The sequence below is a fragment of the Miniopterus schreibersii genome (genome assembly GCF_964146895.1).
Source record: "Miniopterus schreibersii genome assembly, chromosome: 4".
Taxonomy (NCBI): domain Eukaryota; kingdom Metazoa; phylum Chordata; class Mammalia; order Chiroptera; family Miniopteridae; genus Miniopterus; species Miniopterus schreibersii.
The window spans coordinates 17,806,970-17,824,652 of record NC_138105.1 but is presented as its reverse complement, the minus strand read 5'-3'; the positions used below and the strand labels follow the sequence as shown (position 1 = coordinate 17,824,652).

Genomic DNA, 17,683 nt, shown 5'->3' with positions numbered 1-17,683 from the left:
AGTTTCTGATTCCAGTGTCTCCCAAGTCCCAATGTCTAACTGTCCTTGGGTTCTACAATAAAGACTCCAGTTTCCTAATAATAAAACTTTTATATTTAACCCATGGTGGGGGAGATTACTGGAAACCAAAAGAGACAAGAAAGATACATGCAGTCCTGTGTACTCACCTAGACTATGTACCAGCAACCCAAGGCTTTTGTTGTGTGCTCTAATATTAACTCAACCAATGAATGGGGGGAAAATGTACAAGCTTAGAGATAACTAATCTATACTAGGGAATTTTCTTATAAAACTTAATGTCATAAATAATTGGTGAAGTCTTTCAACAGAAAAAAAAATGCCACAAAGGGTTTTATGGCATATCTTGCTAATAGGTTTCTCTCCATTATTTTGTGTGTCCCAGGACCAATTTTTAATTTAAAAAAAATCCTCACCTGAGGATATTTTTTCCAATGCTTTTCAGAGAGAATGGAAGGGGGAGAGAGAGAAACATCGATGTGATTTGCTTGCCTCCCAAATGCTCCTGCAACCCAGGTATGTGACCTTGGCCGGAATCAAACCTGGGACTCTTTAGTCTAAAGGCTGACACTCTAACCACTGAGCAAAACTGGTCAGGGCCCAGGGCCAGTTTTTAAAAGTAACACTTAAATTGTTATTGTTTGGGTGTCTACACCTTTTCTCAGGATCATCATACCCTCCTTAGTATCTATTTCTTTTAAAAATTATTTACTGGGTTTCATGTGAACATAATTATTTTATCACTTAATGTAAAACTTTCAGGATCTACAAATAATACAATTTATAGATTATATGGGTTGATCCATGATTTCATTAAGAGTAATAGAGTATTTGATTGACATATACTCTATTACTAGAAAACCTCATGAAAATGTTAAGGTTCCTGCCAAGTCTACAGGCTTAAAATTTTCTCCTTAGAAGAGAAAAATGAGAGAGACAGATGGGAATGAAAAACTAATTTTGGTCCATTTGCTCACTGACATAGATACCAGCTTCTATTGATTAAATTTTTAAAAATGCATGAACATTAAAGACACATTTTCTTGCCTATTTAATTTCACAGTAAAGAAGTTGGATCCATGACCAAGATCTATGAGAAAAATTATCAGCTATAACTGTAACCAGCATGTTCTCATACTTTGAAAGTTTACTTAACTAAATTTGTTTCACTACATAGAAGAAAGCATTCTAAAATAGAATGTCAGTTTGAGTGATTTGTACCTTAATAGAATTAAACCAATATTCAACACAATGTTAACACTTGGCCCAAGCTCTTTTCCCAGTTAGCCAGGAAATAGGAGTGCCAGAATATGTGATACTGTCTATTATTTAAACAATATTAGAATACTGGCTAAAATTTGGTACAACTGGGGAGACTCCAGGTCCCTGACCCCAAGATATTTTTTCCATCCTTAGGCGTAAAAGAACTTTAGTTCCATGCTAGGTGACAGGACTTTGAGCTATCCACAAGAGCTATGGGGCTTGCTTGCTAAAAATAGTGATCTTTTGTACTTGGAAATAAGTTTAACCTGCTGTCTCAGATGAACCCAACTAACTTACTTTCTTATGCACTTTAGTTTTTACTATAACTTCAGCCCTTTATCTTTGTGATCTTGACTTTTCTACTTTTCAAGATCTCAGTGAATCTTAGTTTTAGGAATGTATCTTGATGCTCTTTACAAATTGTTTTAAGTAATGTAACAGTCAATACAACAATGCTTACAGAGATACTGAGACATTCTCCTTAGGCAATATTTATAAATAAGTTATCCACAATCCCTTAAGCTATCTAGTTTGCATAATAAACCAGTTCTAGCTGGTCTGTCACTTAAGTTTATACTCCTGAAGTATGTAAATGAATCACTTCCTCTACTATGCTGGCAGTGTGTTAAGAGTTTGACTTCTTTAGGAATAGACTGATAGCTACACACCTTGTTCTACTCAATCTCCCCAGAATACAGACTATGCAGTATAGTAGACATTTTGTTGTAAACTCCAGAACAGAGAACATATCTGTATTCCCAGCACTTAGTATACTGCCTGACATATACTATGAAATCAGTAAGTTTTGTTGAATAAATAAGTATAGTTAGATTTGTTCTTGCATCATTTCCCAAAGAGATTGGCACCATTACCACATTCACAATCTCACAGGAAAATAGAAGTTAGTTTTATTTATAAACCACCCTATATATAATCTGTGGTGGTTGTTTTGTGTGTGTTTGTATGTGCATAAATCCAAATAAGTGGAATACATTTTGTAGCATCTCCAGCAAACTAGGTTTAAGTACAACACATGGTGGCGCTGTAAGCTAAGGCTGTGAAAAACAGACCTGCGGAAGGTTTCTGTTCTAGCAGTCATCACACAGATCTAACCAAGACAAGATCCTTACCGGAGTTACCCTGCGGAAAGGATTCACTCCCAGGGCAGACTGCCTACGGACCCAGCAGGCACCCGATCCTAAAGACCCCTGGCGCTGGAGAAATGGAGGCTGAGGAGGAGCGCTTTCCTACACTAAGGCAAGTCCTGCTTCTCTTTGTTTTGCTGGCTCAGACTTGTGCGGAGCGGGAAGGTTATAGTGTCGCAGAAGAAACAGAGAGCGGTTCTTTTGTGGCCAATCTAGCAAAGGACTTAGGGCTGGAGGTAAGGGAGCTGTCTCGGCGGAGGGCTCGGATCATTTTTAACAACAACAAAAACCACTTTCAACTGAACCTTCAGACCGGAGATTTACAAGTAAATGAGAAATTGGATCGGGAAGAACTGTGCGGTCCCACTGAGCCTTGTGTGCTGCAATTCCAGGTGTTAATGGAAGAACCTTTGGAAGTATATAGGTTTAAGCTTTTGGTCCGTGACATAAATGACAATTCACCTGTGTTCCCAAAAGCCGAAATGATTTTGAAAATCATGGAAAATACTCTTCCAGGGACTATGTTTTCCCTGAAAAATGCACAAGATCTGGATGTAGGCATTAATGACGTTCAAAACTATACCATCCACCCCAACTCCCATTTCCACGTTCTTACCAGAAATGGCAGTGAGGGCAGAAAGTACCCAGTGCTGGTTCTGGACAAAGCTCTAGATCGAGAGGAGCAGCCTGAGCTGAGGTTAACGCTCATGGCAGTGGATGGCGGACTTCCTCCCAAGTCTGGCTCTGCCCTGGTCCTCATTGATGTTTTGGATATCAATGACAACGCCCCTGAGTTTGTGCAGCCACTCTACCGTGTGCAGGTCCTGGAAAACAGTCCTCTGGGATCCCTTGTTGTCACTGTATCCGCTAGAGATTTAGATATGGGAATAAATGGTGAAGTGTTCTACTCATTTTTTTATGATGATGAAGAAATTATGAAAACATTTGCACTTAATGAACGCACAGGAGAAATTACAATAATTAGGAAGCTAGATTTTGAAAAAATTGTGTCATATGAGGTGGATATTAAGGCGTCTGATGGGGCAGGTCTTTCTGGAAAATGCACTGTCATAATACAGGTGGTGGATGTAAATGACAACAGCCCAGAACTGACAGTGGCTTCACTTACAAGCTCCATCCCAGAAAATTCCCCGGAAACTATCGTAGCTCTGTTCAGTGTTCAAGACCCAGACTCTGGGGAAAACGGAAGGATGGTTTGTTCCATCCAGGAAGATCTTCCTTTCACGCTGAAACCTTCTGTTGAAAATTTCTACAAGCTCGTAACAGAAGGACCTCTAGACAGAGAGAGCAGAGCCGAGTACAACGTCACCATCACCGTCACCGACATGGGGACCCCCAGGCTGACAACCCAGCACCACATAACCGTGCTGGTCTCCGACGTCAACGACAACGCCCCCGCCTTCACCCAAACCTCCTACACCCTCCTCGTCCCCGAGAACAACAGCCCCGCCCTGCACATCGGCAGCGTCAGCGCCACCGACGCCGACGCGGGCGCCAACGCCCAGCTCACCTACTCGCTGCTGCCGCCCCCGGACCCCGGCCTGCCGCTGGCCTCGCTCGTGTCGATCAACGCCGACAACGGCCACCTGTTCGCCCTGCGGGCGCTGGACTACGAGGCCCTGCAGGCCTTCGAGTTCCGCGTGCGCGCCACCGACCGCGGGGCGCCGGCGCTGAGCGGCCAGGCGCTGGTGCGCGTGCGCGTGCTGGACGCCAACGACAACGCGCCCTTCGTGCTGTACCCGCCGCAGAACGGCTCTGCGCCCTGCACCGAGCTGGTGCCCAGGGCGGCCGAGCCCGGCTACCTGGTGGGCAAGGTGGTGGCGGTGGACGGCGACTCGGGCCAGAACGCCTGGCTGTCCTACCAGCTGCTCAGGGCCACGGAGCCCGGGCTGTTCGGCGTGTGGGCGCACAACGGCGAGGTGCGCACGGCGCGGCCGCTGAGCGAGCGTGACGCGCCCCGCCACCGGCTGCTGGTGCTGGTCAAGGACAACGGCGAGCCGCCGCTGTCGGCCAGCGTCACGCTGCACGTGCTGCTGGTGGACGGCTTCTCGCAGCCCTACCTGCCCGCGCGCGACGCGGCGGCCGACGCGGCCCCGGCCGACCCGCTCACCGTCTACCTGGTGGTCGCGCTGGCGGCCGTGTCGTCGCTCTTCCTGTTCTCGGTGCTGGCGCTCGTGGCGGTGCGGCTGTGCCGGCGGAGCGGGGCCGCCTGGGCGGGGGGCTGCGCGGCGCCCGAGGGCCGCTTTCCGGGCCCCCTGGTGGACGTCAGCGGCGCGGGGACCCTGTCCCAGAGCTACCAGTACGAGGTGTGTCTGAACGGAGGCTCGGGTACCACCAGCGAGTTCAAGTTCCTGAAGTCTGTCTCCTCCAACCACCCAGGATCTGTGAATGTTATGGAGGGAAACTCAGATTATGTAAGTGGTTTTGGATTCAATTAGGAATTTGGTAATTTTTCAGAGCATTCAAGATGAAGGTTATTTCTATCTAAATATACTAAGTCTCCATTACCTTTTTTGGTCCATACAGAATTTGATTTCCTTTTCCTAGTTAAGGAGATTAGAAACCTTAATTATATACTCATGTTTACTCTCTTTTTATCATTTCTATTTTAAGACAAAAGATGCAACTGTACTCCATTCCTAAAATGTCATGAATATTTGTTCAATTTATCAGCTTTCATAATCAACCACTATTGATTTGAAGATATAACCTCAGTGCCGTTCTGTTTGTTTTCCAGAAACATTTAAAAAATTTTTGATGTTGTGATTTCTTAGGAGACAGGCATGACACAAATATAATAAGTTATTACTATATCTTCAGTTTAATATATTATGCCTACCTGTCTTAAAATTTTATGTCTGCAAAAAAATGCATGTTTTTGTTTCACAGTGGTATTAAATAGAAAAAACTACAATTTCTCCCATACTTGAAAGATTGTCACCTCTTTATATCAACCTTCAATCTATGATATATAGGACTATTAATTTTTAATTAAATATATTAGAGTTACTTTGGTTAATAAGATTATATAGATTTCAAGTGTACATTTCTATGATGCATGATCTGTACATTGCATTGTGTGCCCACCACCCAAACTCAAATAATCTGTCACCATATGGAAAGAGTATTAGATTATTTCCAAATATTTAAATAATAGATACCACCCCATCTCTTTCTGGAAACTTCTCTCTTCAGTAGATGTCTACAGTTGCAGCCATGTTTATTTTAATGACCCATCTCTTTTTGTAATTTCAGACAGTCTGACAAGGTGGTAGACATTCCAAGCTGTGACAATCTGATTCTCTCTGTTTAAAAAATGACTTTGGAAAGCAGATATAAAATAGTCTATTTGTTAGGAATTTAACCAGAAAATGATATGTTGCCTAAAAAGATGGAAAGAAGCATAGAAAATCAATCCACTTAGAGACAAGAAGGAAGGAGATGCCTAAGGAGCAACCTCATTGTACATTTTCCAGTCTTTCCAAGTCTTTCTCGCTTGAGTTTTTGGGAAAAAGTGCTATTTTAACAAATTTCCCTCTAATTAAGACAGCTAGGTGGGTTTTTCCACTTGTCCAAAGAATGTTTAGATATTATTGTATGGGTTAAAACTTAAAATAATTTGACATTTTGAAAACTGTGGTCGTTGCCCTGGCTGGACTGCTCAGTTGTTTTAGAGCATCATCCCCATATGCCAAGGTTGTGGGTTTGATCCCTGGTCAGGGCACATACAAGATCAACCAATGAATGCATAAATAAGTGGAACAACAAACTGATGTTTTCCTTTCTCTCTCACTTCCTTTCTCTCTTTCTCAAATCAATAAATTAAAATTTTTTTTAATTAAAAATTTGTGGTTGTCATATGTACCAATTGTCAATGTAACAATATTTTGGTCAAAATGTGGTGGAATATTAGTAGTCTTTAAGGGACTAGCACAAACTTTTGTTAGACTACATAATTTTGAGAATTTATGGATATTTCCAAATTGTACGGTTTATGGAGTGTTGAGTAGAAATTCTTAGAAAGTTGTATGTAAGAAATAGTTTTTAATATCATTAGTGTTATGAATAGCATTAATGTGAAATAACACTGCCAATGTAAAATATGTTTTTTAAAAATGTATACCTTATTTGTAGAATCATTATAGCTTGGTTGTTATGTTCTTTCTTTTTTATAATATATCATTTTGTTTAGGGGTGAGTCAGGGCATTTTCCCATTTAATGAAAAACACTTTAGACCACTCTGAATTATTTAAATTACTATTCAAAAGAGCATAGCTTCTTGGGAACATGGTGTCTCATATAATGAATTAAGATCCCAGCAAAAAAGTGGGCTTTTATGTTAGAAGGAGAATCCATCTGTCAAAAATTTAAAATTAATTGTAATTTATTCCTTGATCTATTCAACAAATATTTGTTGAGCATCTGCCCTGTGCCAGGGACTAGCTGTTGAGGAATATCGAAGTAAACAAAACAAAGTTCTTGAACTCAAGTGTGACACAGAAAAGAAATAAGTAAACATGAACATGTATGCTGGATCAAATGGTGGTCAACGCTAAGAAGATGAGGCAGGCTGAGAGCTACAGAAGTGCTCTCATGTGCATTTTCCCATAGTTTAAAAGTTTTGTAAAATCGTAACTCTCTGACTTTAGATAGAAAGGATATGTAAACTGCAATTAAGTACTAGCTTTTTCCTTGATGTGATTCAACCAGCGAGAACCACAGTTCTGGCACATAGGCTGCCTAGAATTTGAAAGAAAATCTGGAGGAATTTGTCCTTTTTTGCTGAGAGAATTTTAAGAAGTCACATAGCTTTACTCTTATTTTTACAAGATGACCAATTATTATTGTGTTCTTTCACCTTTCAGTACACCCCAACCAGACTACAGGTTCTAGAAGATAGAAACCAAGTCTGGGTTGTTTACTAATGTATTTCAGAATTTAGTACATAGATTTCAGTACTACATTTTTGAATGAAGGAATAAATAATTTTAATTGCATGGTTTTCTGATTACATCATATCCAGAAAACATTTCCAAACTCCTAACAGATTACTGGTATTACTAGATAGAGTATTGTGATTACTAGATTATTACACGTAGCAGTTCTTTTCGAAGACAACGCATGGTGGCGCTGCAGGCTAAGGTGTAAAAAAAAAAAAAAAGGCCCAGGAAATTCAACTAACTCAACCTCGGATCTCTAGCGGAGGAGAAAAGCCTGAAAGCGAGCTGAGGACTAGCGCGTCTCCAGAGAATGCTGCTAGCCCACATTTCCGGACAGGTTACCGGCTGAGATCCAGCACTGTCTCAGCCCCTTTGCTCCCTAAGGTCGAGCTGGGCCCGGTGTTTGTGGAATAAAGATGGAGGTCCGAGGGGAGCGCTTTCCTAAACAAAGGCAAGTCCTGGTTCTCTTTCTTTTGGTGGGAGGGGCTCTGGCGGGCTGGGAGTCCCGCCGCTACGCGGTGTTGGAGGAAGCGGAGAGCGGCTCCTTTGTGGCCAACCTAGCCAAGGACCTGGGGCTGGGGGCAGGAGAGCTGGCTGCGCGGGGAGCCCGGGTGGTCACTGAGGATAACGAACCCCGGCTGCAGCTTGATCTGCAGACCGGGGACTTGATACTAAATGAGAAACTGGACCGGGAGGAGCTGTGCGGCCCCACTGATCCATGTGTAATGCATTTCCAAGTGTTACTGAAAAAACCACTGGGAGTATTTCGAGCTGAGCTACTGGTGAGAGACATAAATGATCATTCTCCTGAGTTCCCTGAAAGAGAAATGACGCTGAAAATCCCAGAGACTAGCCCTCCTGGGACCGTGTTTCCTCTGAAAAAAGCCCAGGATTTGGACGTGGGCAACAACAACATCCAAAACTACAGCATCAACCCCAATTCGCATTTCCATGTTTCCACCCGGGATAGGGGGGACGGCAGGAAATTCCCCCAGCTGGTGCTGGACAAAGAACTGGACCGTGAGGAGCAGGCCCAGCTCAGACTAACCCTCACAGCGCTGGACGGCGGCTCTCCACCCCTGTCTGGCACCGCCCAGGTCCACATCTTGGTCTTGGACGTCAATGACAACGCCCCTGAGTTTGCGCAGCCGCTCTACCAGGTGCAGGTCCCAGAGAACAGCCCTGCAGGTTCCCTAGTTGTCAAGGTTTCTGCTAGAGATTTAGACACTGGGACAAACGGAGAGATCTCATACTCCCTTTCTTATAGCTCTCAGGAAATAAGCACAACTTTTGAAGTAAACAGCCTTTCAGGAGAAGTTCGACTAATCAAAAAACTAGATTTTGAGACACGATCCTCCTATGAGCTGGATATAGATGCCTCAGATGGCGGGGGACTTTCTGGAAAGTGCTCAGTCTCCATTGAGGTGCTGGATGTTAATGATAACTCCCCGGAACTAACTATTTCATCACTTACCAGCCCCATTCCTGAAAATTCCCCAGAAACAGAAGTGGCCCTGTTTAAGATTCGAGACCGAGACTCAGGGAACAACGGAAAGATGACTTGCTCCATCCAAGATGATCTTCCCTTCCTCCTGCAACCAACTGACGAGAATTTCTACACCCTGGTAACAAATGGGGCCCTGGACAGAGAGAGCAGAGCCGAGTACAACGTCACCATCACCGTCACCGACATGGGGACCCCAAGGCTGACAACCCAGCACCACATAACCGTGCTGGTCTCCGACGTCAACGACAACGCCCCCGCCTTCACCCAAACCTCCTACACCCTCTTCATCCGCGAGAACAACAGCCCCGCCCTGCACATCGGCAGCGTCAGCGCCACCGACGCCGACGCGGGCGCCAACGCCCAGCTCACCTACTCGCTGCTGCCGCCCCCGGACCCCGGCCTGCCGCTGGCCTCGCTCGTGTCGGTCAACGCCGACAACGGCCACCTGTTCGCCCTGCGGGCGCTGGACTACGAGGCCCTGCAGGCCTTCGAGTTCCGCGTGCGCGCCACCGACCGCGGGGCGCCGGCGCTGAGCGGCCAGGCGCTGGTGCGCGTGCGCGTGCTGGACGCCAACGACAACGCGCCCTTCGTGCTGTACCCGCCGCAGAACGGCTCTGCGCCCTGCACCGAGCTGGTGCCCAGGGCGGCCGAGCCCGGCTACCTGGTGGGCAAGGTGGTGGCGGTGGACGGCGACTCGGGCCAGAACGCCTGGCTGTCCTACCAGCTGCTCAGGGCCACGGAGCCCGGGCTGTTCGGCGTGTGGGCGCACAACGGCGAGGTGCGCACGGCGCGGCCGCTGAGCGAGCGCGACGCGCCCCGCCACCGGCTGCTGGTGCTGGTCAAGGACAACGGCGAGCCGCCGCTGTCGGCCAGCGTCACGCTGCACGTGCTGCTGGTGGACGGCTTCTCGCAGCCCTACCTGCCCGCGCGCGACGCGGCGGCCGACGCGGCCCCGGCCGACCCGCTCACCGTCTACCTGGTGGTCGCGCTGGCGGCCGTGTCGTCGCTCTTCCTGTTCTCGGTGCTGGCGCTCGTGGCGGTGCGGCTGTGCCGGCGGAGCGGGGCCGCCTGGGCGGGGGGCTGCGCGGCGCCCGAGGGCCGCTTTCCGGGCCCCCTGGTGGACGTCAGCGGCGCGGGGACCCTGTCCCAGAGCTACCAGTACGAGGTGTGTCTGACGGGAGACTCCGGGAGTAATGACTTCAAGTTCCTGAAGCCGATTATCCCCAATATTCTAGGCCAGGACTTTGGGAGGAAGTCGGAGGGGACTGCAACACTGCATAGCACTGTAGGTTTCTGACACTTGCCCACGTGCAACCTTAGTATTGTCTCCTTTGCTTTTCCTTTCTCTTTTTAACCACTAGTAAGTAGCCTGTAGTTCTACCTGTTTTTCTTTCTCTCTACTATTTTCCTTAGTAGTTATTCTCTGCCTTGTTGTCCTATAATTATTTCTCCAATTATTGTATTATTAGTAAAAAAGTACCAGAAATTTTCATGTTTCTGATTGAAATTTTAGTACTCATTTGTAAAAGATAATATAAAAGTTAACCTCCTGGAATAAACATGATTCTAATATTAAAAGTACTCATCTCACTATATGACACCACCTAAGAATATCTGATTCCTTTCTACCTACTTCAATTTTTAATTGGCAAAATTTTTTTTTAGTTTTCATTATTTACACAGCTATGACTTTTTTATAACCCATTTTTTGTTTGGGGTAGAATCAATTTGTATTCACCCATGTCCAGCTAATTTCAAACTCTATTTGCATTTTTTGTTTGTTTAATCAGTAGGCAACATGTATAATTTCATGCTGTTTATATCAAAATCACATTTGTAATGACTAGACTTTCACACTAACATATATGAAAATATTTCTTTCTCCTCTAATGTTTAAAAAACTCATGGAATCTTCCTTATACTTAACTGAAGTTATGATCCTGATAAGAGTCCTGGACAGTTTTACTGATACTCAGATTGACTGTGTTTAACTTGTTCCTATAAGCTCTAAAGGTCAATAGACTCTAGGACTAAGTAATGCATTGCCTGAAATTGTATTGCAGAGAAATTCTCAAGGGAGCTCCAAATTCTGGGCCTAGAGGAGCTTTTGATGGCACAGCAGGCCAATGTCTATCTACTTGCCTTTGGATGATGACATTGTTCTGGTTGATAAGGAATCTGAGAAAATACATTGTAGAATTAATATTAGTTAAAGAAAAGTTATTAAAGGACATGTTAATGAGGGCGATGAATAGTTTGAAGAAATAATCAGCTCTACTGTCAGGACTCCTCTGTCTCCAGGAGCCTCTTAACTTGGCAGATGCTATAGGATGGTGTGGTAGGTAGAATAATTCCCACCTTTAGATGTCCACATTCTATTCCCTGGCACCTGTGAACATGTTATGTTATATTGCAAAAGAGACTTAAGGTTCAGATGGAATTAAGGTTGCTAATAGCTAACCTTAAAATAGGGAGAATATCCTAAATGATCTGGGTGGGCCTGATTCAATCAGTTGAAAGGGCTTAAAAGCAAAGCTGAGCCCTCCCTGAGATGAAGAAGACATTATGACTGTGGGTAGCAGCTTCTGCTTGTGCCCAGAGTTGCAGCCTGCCCTTTTTAATTGCCTGCCCCTCAGATTTTAGACTTGCCTAGCCAGCTCCTACAACTGAATAAATCACTTCTTTGCAATAAATTTCTTAATATATATCTCCTGCTGGTTCTGTTTCTTTGGTTAAACCCTGACTGATACAGAGGTGATACCTGGAAGTGGAGTGCTGCTGTAACATAAGTAAAAACATAGAAGTTGCTTTGGAATTGGGAAATAGACAGAGGCTGGAAGAACTTTAAAGAGCATGATTTTTTTAAAAGCCTAGGTTGTTTTGGACAGACTGTTAGTTGAAATATGGATGTTAACAACTCTGATAGCAAAGACACAGAAGAAAGTAATGAGCATGGTGGAGAAAAGTGTATATTGCCTTACAGAATATATAAATCATTGTAAAGAGGTTGTTGGTAGAAAGCCCCTGAATTTTTATAGCATTGTTAAACTGCTGCAACAGCTCTACACTACCTTCTCCCAGGCTGCATAATATAAATAAACCCCTCTGTGATTAAGCAACTGTAATTGAGTTTTCTGTTGATGACAGACAAATGCATTCCAAACTGACACATCTCTCCTCCTCATAAGTATGGTGGTTTTACACAGTTGCCAGACTCTGTTTCAGGTTGTCTATTTAAGATGTTTGAGATGCTTGTCAGAAAAGTGGTTTTACTTTCCTTTAGGTGTTATCCAAGGACAGTACTCTGAGTTACTGTGGCTGAGTTCAGATCTTCATGCATTTTGGCTAATACAAACATATACAGATAATTGAACTTTCAAAGAAATATTCCTGGACGGTAGCAACCCAAACAATTGAGTTTTGGGGAATAAACAAGAAGGTAAGCTGATAAATGTCAGTTATACGTTTAAACCTGAATTAGTGGTATCCTTACAAAATGACTACGATGTTTATACAGCAATCCAGAACGCTGGTCTCTCTCAGACAGGAAAATAGGAGGGCCAAAAATTTTACTTGAGAAAGCAAATTGACTAAATATGAGTCCTGAAAATCTTCATAAGCATATCAGCAATCTGTGTGTTTTGGTAGAATATGCCTGGTGAGAGGATCAGAAATTCCTAACAACCTTCCCATGATAAGGAGATGCATGTTTTGAAACTGGCCCAGAGACCAGAATGTGTCAGCATCCACTACTGCTTTCCTATCTTACTTTACAAATACTTTATTGGTAAAGTGTAGAATTAAAGGTATTGATTGGATTAATACTTATGTCTTTCATGGATTGATCTGAATATCTTGAAAAGAGCATTACTTTCAGTTTATGAGCATAACCATGAAAAACCAATAAGAATCTATCACTATACATGAATGGTAATAAATACCTCAAACAATTTTTGAACTTCACAGCTGCACTCAGAGTGTTTGTCTATGTGTGTGTTTGTGTATATGTGTGCATGTCTAGGGGAGTAACTTTAATAGATGGTAGAGATGAACTGCATGCACAGATATATCTAACAGAGTAATATTACTTTTCCATTTCTTTCCCATATTGTAAAGGCATTTGTTCCTTTAATGCATAAATATATGTAATAAAATTGACATTAGTAACATTCTAGCAGAGATCATATTTGCAAACTAAAGGAGTTTTCTTTTTGTAAACATAGCAATGCAGCATTACTTGATCTAGAAGTTTGGTAGCCCTTGTGATCTTGAAGGAACAGCCCAGGAGAGAGAAGTGTAACATAGGCATGGTCTTTTATCCCCCAGTGAGATCAGGAAACAATAAAGTTGATACCAGGGTGACAGGGCTGGAATTAGGGTGAGGCCACGTTGTGTAAGTATAAGATTAGATGGTGTCTTTAATTAAATGTTGAAATTCTGTTCATCTTTTTTTTTTTTTAATTAAGTTTGATTTTTTTTTTTTTAGAATACTGCATTAAATAGTGTCTGTCTTTACTATCAAGTTTTTGGGTTACCCATTAATTTTGCTCCTGAGACATCTACCTTGCCCTAGTCCTGGTCCTGTTGGTTGCTTCCAACTTTCAAGTTCAAATGAGCATCACAGCAGTAGTGATGGTGGTCACATTTAGAATCTGAACAGTGAAATATGAATCAAGTTCCTCTCCATTCTAATATGGGATAGCAGCAGCAACAGTGGAAGAATGAAGATACCCAGCAGATCTGATGAACTGGAGTCCTGAAGACTGGGAATGGAAGAGCACCGGTGGGACTGTGGCCAGGCAAATTGTTTGTATGTTTTTCTTCCAGGTGGCATGCATCGGTGTGAAAAATATTATATATTAGGTAAACTCAACTTGCTACTACGTTGAGAATTTTTGTATTTATGTTTCTGAAACATAATTTGTGATATGTAATTTTTCATGTTATGCCCTTCTCAGGTTTAGTTTCAGGGCTATACTGGAATCATAAAATGAGTTGGCAGTTGTTTCCTCGTTTTCTCTTTGATGAGTTTGTTTAAGATATTTATTATTTCTTCTTTATGTACTTGATAGAATTTATCACAGAAGCCAGCTATGGCTAACATTTTTGCAGGAAGATTTTGAATTGCAGACTTAACAGTTTAGGTATGCTGCAATTCCAATTTTCTATTTTCTTTTATGTAGTTGGTTGCCTGTGTCTTTTAAGTAATTTGCCTGTTTTGTCTACAGTGTTATAGTTACTGGCTTGAAGTTATTGATAATATCCCTTTATCATTTTTTCTATGTACTTATATTATGCCCCTCTTTCATTCTGGATATTGGTAAAATAGGTTTTCTCTCCTTTTGTCTTTATCGGCATTTTTACAAATGTATGTATAATTTTATTAATATTTTTTGAAAACCATTCTTTGTCTTTGTTATTTTTCTATTGATTTCTGTTTTGTTTCCTTGATTTCCATGCTTATGTTTTTATTTCTTTTCTTATACCTAGTTTGGTTTTAGTTTTCTTTGTGTAGTTTCTCTGAAAGTTTAGATCGTTGACTCTGGGCCCCTCTTTTCTAATATAGATTAAATATATGAAAATATAAATTAAAACTGTCCATTTTTTCCTGTGTATTAATTATTTAAGCTGCATTTCATGAATTTTGATATTGTGGTTTTATTACCATTCAGTTTTAATGTATATGTAATTTCCCTGTTGATTTCTTCTTTGACCCATTGGTTAACTAGAAGTGTGTTGTTCAGTTTTCCTAATATCCAGGGATATCATTTTTCATATCCAAAATAATTGTTTGGGTTTGAGAACATAGTCTATATGATTTAAGTCCTTTGAAATTATTGAGTTTTGCTGTTTTGTTTTTGTTATCTAACATATGGGTTATCTTGGTGAGTTTTCTTGTGAATTTGAAATGAATGCTTGTAGTGTTCTATAAATATCAATTAAACCAAGTTGCTTGATAATGTTGTTTAAATCTTTTTTATTCTTACCATTTTCCTGTATGTTCTATTAACTACTAAAAGAAAAATGTTAAATTCTTCAACTATGATTGTGATTTTTTAAATTTCCCCTTTTATTTCTAGCATTTTTAAAGAACCATATGTATTTGAAGTTCTTTTATTTGATATGCACATAGGATTATTTTATCTTCTTGATGAATTGACACTAATCATTATGAAACATCCCTTTTGGTCTCTAATAATACTTTCAATCTGACATTAATAGTAACCCATATTTCTTACACTTTAGAGTTTATATGATATCTCTTTTTAAAATCTTTTTACTTTTATCCTCTATCTTTTAAGTGCACCTTTTTAAAACTATATAGAGTTTGATCTTGCTTTTTTTTATTCAATTTTATAATGTCTGCCTTTTAATTGGAGAATTTATTTCATGTATATTTAATATAATTATTTATACAATTGTGTCTATTGCATTTTTAATCATACTGTTTTCATTCTTTTGTTTCTCATTTCTTCTCTTCTTTTGGCTTACTTGTGTACATTTTGGTATTCCATTTTATATCCAAATTGACTTTTACCTATAACATTTTGGGGGATGTTCCCCTTAAGGATAAAAATATATAGCCTTTACTTATCACAATATACCTTAAATTAGTATTATACTACTTTACCTACAATGTGAAAAAAAAACAACAAAAAAACTACCTATGTTGTAATCTTTATCCATGGCACAAAAAATTAGAGTAAGACACAGTAAGAAGTCATATGGTAGAGAACCTCTATGAATATAATCAAATTGGAAAATATTTCAGAAAGACCTTAATATCTACTGTGTATAAGATAATCCATACTGGAGAGAAATATAATGAGGATAATCATTGTGGGAAAACCTTCAGCCAGATTCCAAATTTAATTGTGAACAAGAGAACTCATACTGAAGAGAAATTCTATCGATTCATTGGCTGCAAAAAAACTTTCATTAATTATGCACTTATTAAGACACATATGGGACCACACACTGGACACAAACCTTATCAATGTAAGGAATGTAAAGAACCCTTCAGCTGTTCTTTGTATCTTAGGACTCATGAAAATTCACATGGAGAAAAATATTATGAATATACAAAATGTAGTAAAGCCTTTATTCGTTCATCTATTGCTTTACATGTAAGAACTCATGGTAGAGATAATACTTATATTCATATAATGTAAAAAATGTGAAGAAGCCTTCCATTTGCTTTCATCCCTCAGAAAATGCAAAAATTCTCACTGGAAATTATATGCATATAAAAAGTATTGGAGAATCAATTGTCCATTCTTTAGAGCACATGTGAGAACTTATGTTGAAAATATACCCCACGAATGTAAAAGAATGTGAGAAATCCTTTATTTCTTCCACCTTACTTACTGTACATCTAAGACCTCACATTGGAAAGAAGCCTTATGGAAGGAGTGTGGGAAAACCTTCCCTTATTCCTCAAAACTTACTCTACAAGTGAGAAAACATATCAGAAAGGAGCTCTATGCATGTAAGGAATATGGGAAAGTCTACAGTTTCCCCTCCTCCTTTAATAACCACATGAATACAGACACTGGAGAGAGGTTCTATAATTGTAAAGCAATGTCACAAATATTTCTTTTGTTCTTCAGGTTTTATCATACATGTGGTAATGCACATTGGAGAGAAACACTGTGAATGTATAGAATGCCTTCAGCTATTCATCATCCCTTAGGAAACATATAACAATTCATACTGGAGATAAATTCTATTCATATTTGGAGTGTAGAAGAGTCTTATATCTAGTTTTTTTCAAAGCCATGTGAAAATTCACATTGGAGAGAAAACATATAAGTGTAAGAAATGTGGAAAGTATAATTCCTAATGCTTGAGTGCACATGCGAGAACACATACTGAAGAGAAACCATATAAATCTCAAGAATGTGGGAAAGCCTTCAAGTCTTTCTTATTCCTCAGTCAGCAAATGAGAACTCATACTGGGAGACAGAAGTGTAAAGAATGTGGAAAATCTTTTAGTCTTCCTTTACATTTTAAAGACATGTGAAAATACACATTAGAGAGAAACCCAATGAATATAATCAATGTGAGAATGCCTTTAGGTGTATCTCATTTCTTACTATGCATGAAAAAATTCATACTGGAGGAAAAATCTTTAAAATGTTGTAAATATGAAATTGTTTTATCAGTGTCTCATCTTTGAAGTGATCCCTAGCTAATAAATTATAGTTTCCATTTTCTACATAAACCTCTGCAGTGATACCTATTGCTCCCAGTACCCTTTCACTTATATCACACAACTTTTGATATGTATTATTTCTGCAGTGGTTCACTTATATATATTGTCTCATTTCCATTGTAAAGTTTCCTTGGACTGAAGTAAAGTGTATTTTCAGTATGCAAGTAAATGTATTTGAAATTAGTTTTGTTATTGTTTCTAATTAATTTCCACTATATGCAATGTGTGTGGTCATTGACTTTGGTACTTACTGGAATTTCCTTTCTGGCCTACTGTGGCAGACCCTGAGATTGGCCTACCTGATATCTATTCTGCCCTTCTTCCTTATTAAAATAACTTAGAAATTTTCAGGTTATTGATCTTTACTGTTGAGAGATGTATCTTCAGTATTTTTGTAGCTAGTGTAGTTTACAAATAATTGCCTTGGTCAATAAGATGTTGCTATAAGTAAAAATGTGCAAAGTTATCAAAAAAAAAGGATGTTTTCATCAGAAGGTAATGTAACCTTTTGTACTTTGCTCCTCCTTCAATTTCAACACAGCACTTCAAGTTGAAAACAGAGACCTTGTGACC

The 17,683-nt window shown here is 40.7% G+C and overlaps 1 protein-coding gene across 1 annotated transcript; it reads left to right on the top strand.

Moving 5' to 3' along the window:
• The first annotated feature begins 2,417 nt into the window (after positions 1–2,417).
• Positions 2,418–10,293, top strand: LOC308555644 (uncharacterized protein). The gene is given in 3 exon segments (XM_081134026.1): positions 2,418–4,882; positions 7,611–7,797; positions 7,800–10,293. Coding segments are annotated over 3 exon segments (4,959 nt in total). The 5' UTR covers positions 2,418–2,503; the 3' UTR covers positions 10,193–10,293.
• The last annotated feature ends 7,390 nt before the right edge of the window (positions 10,294–17,683 follow it).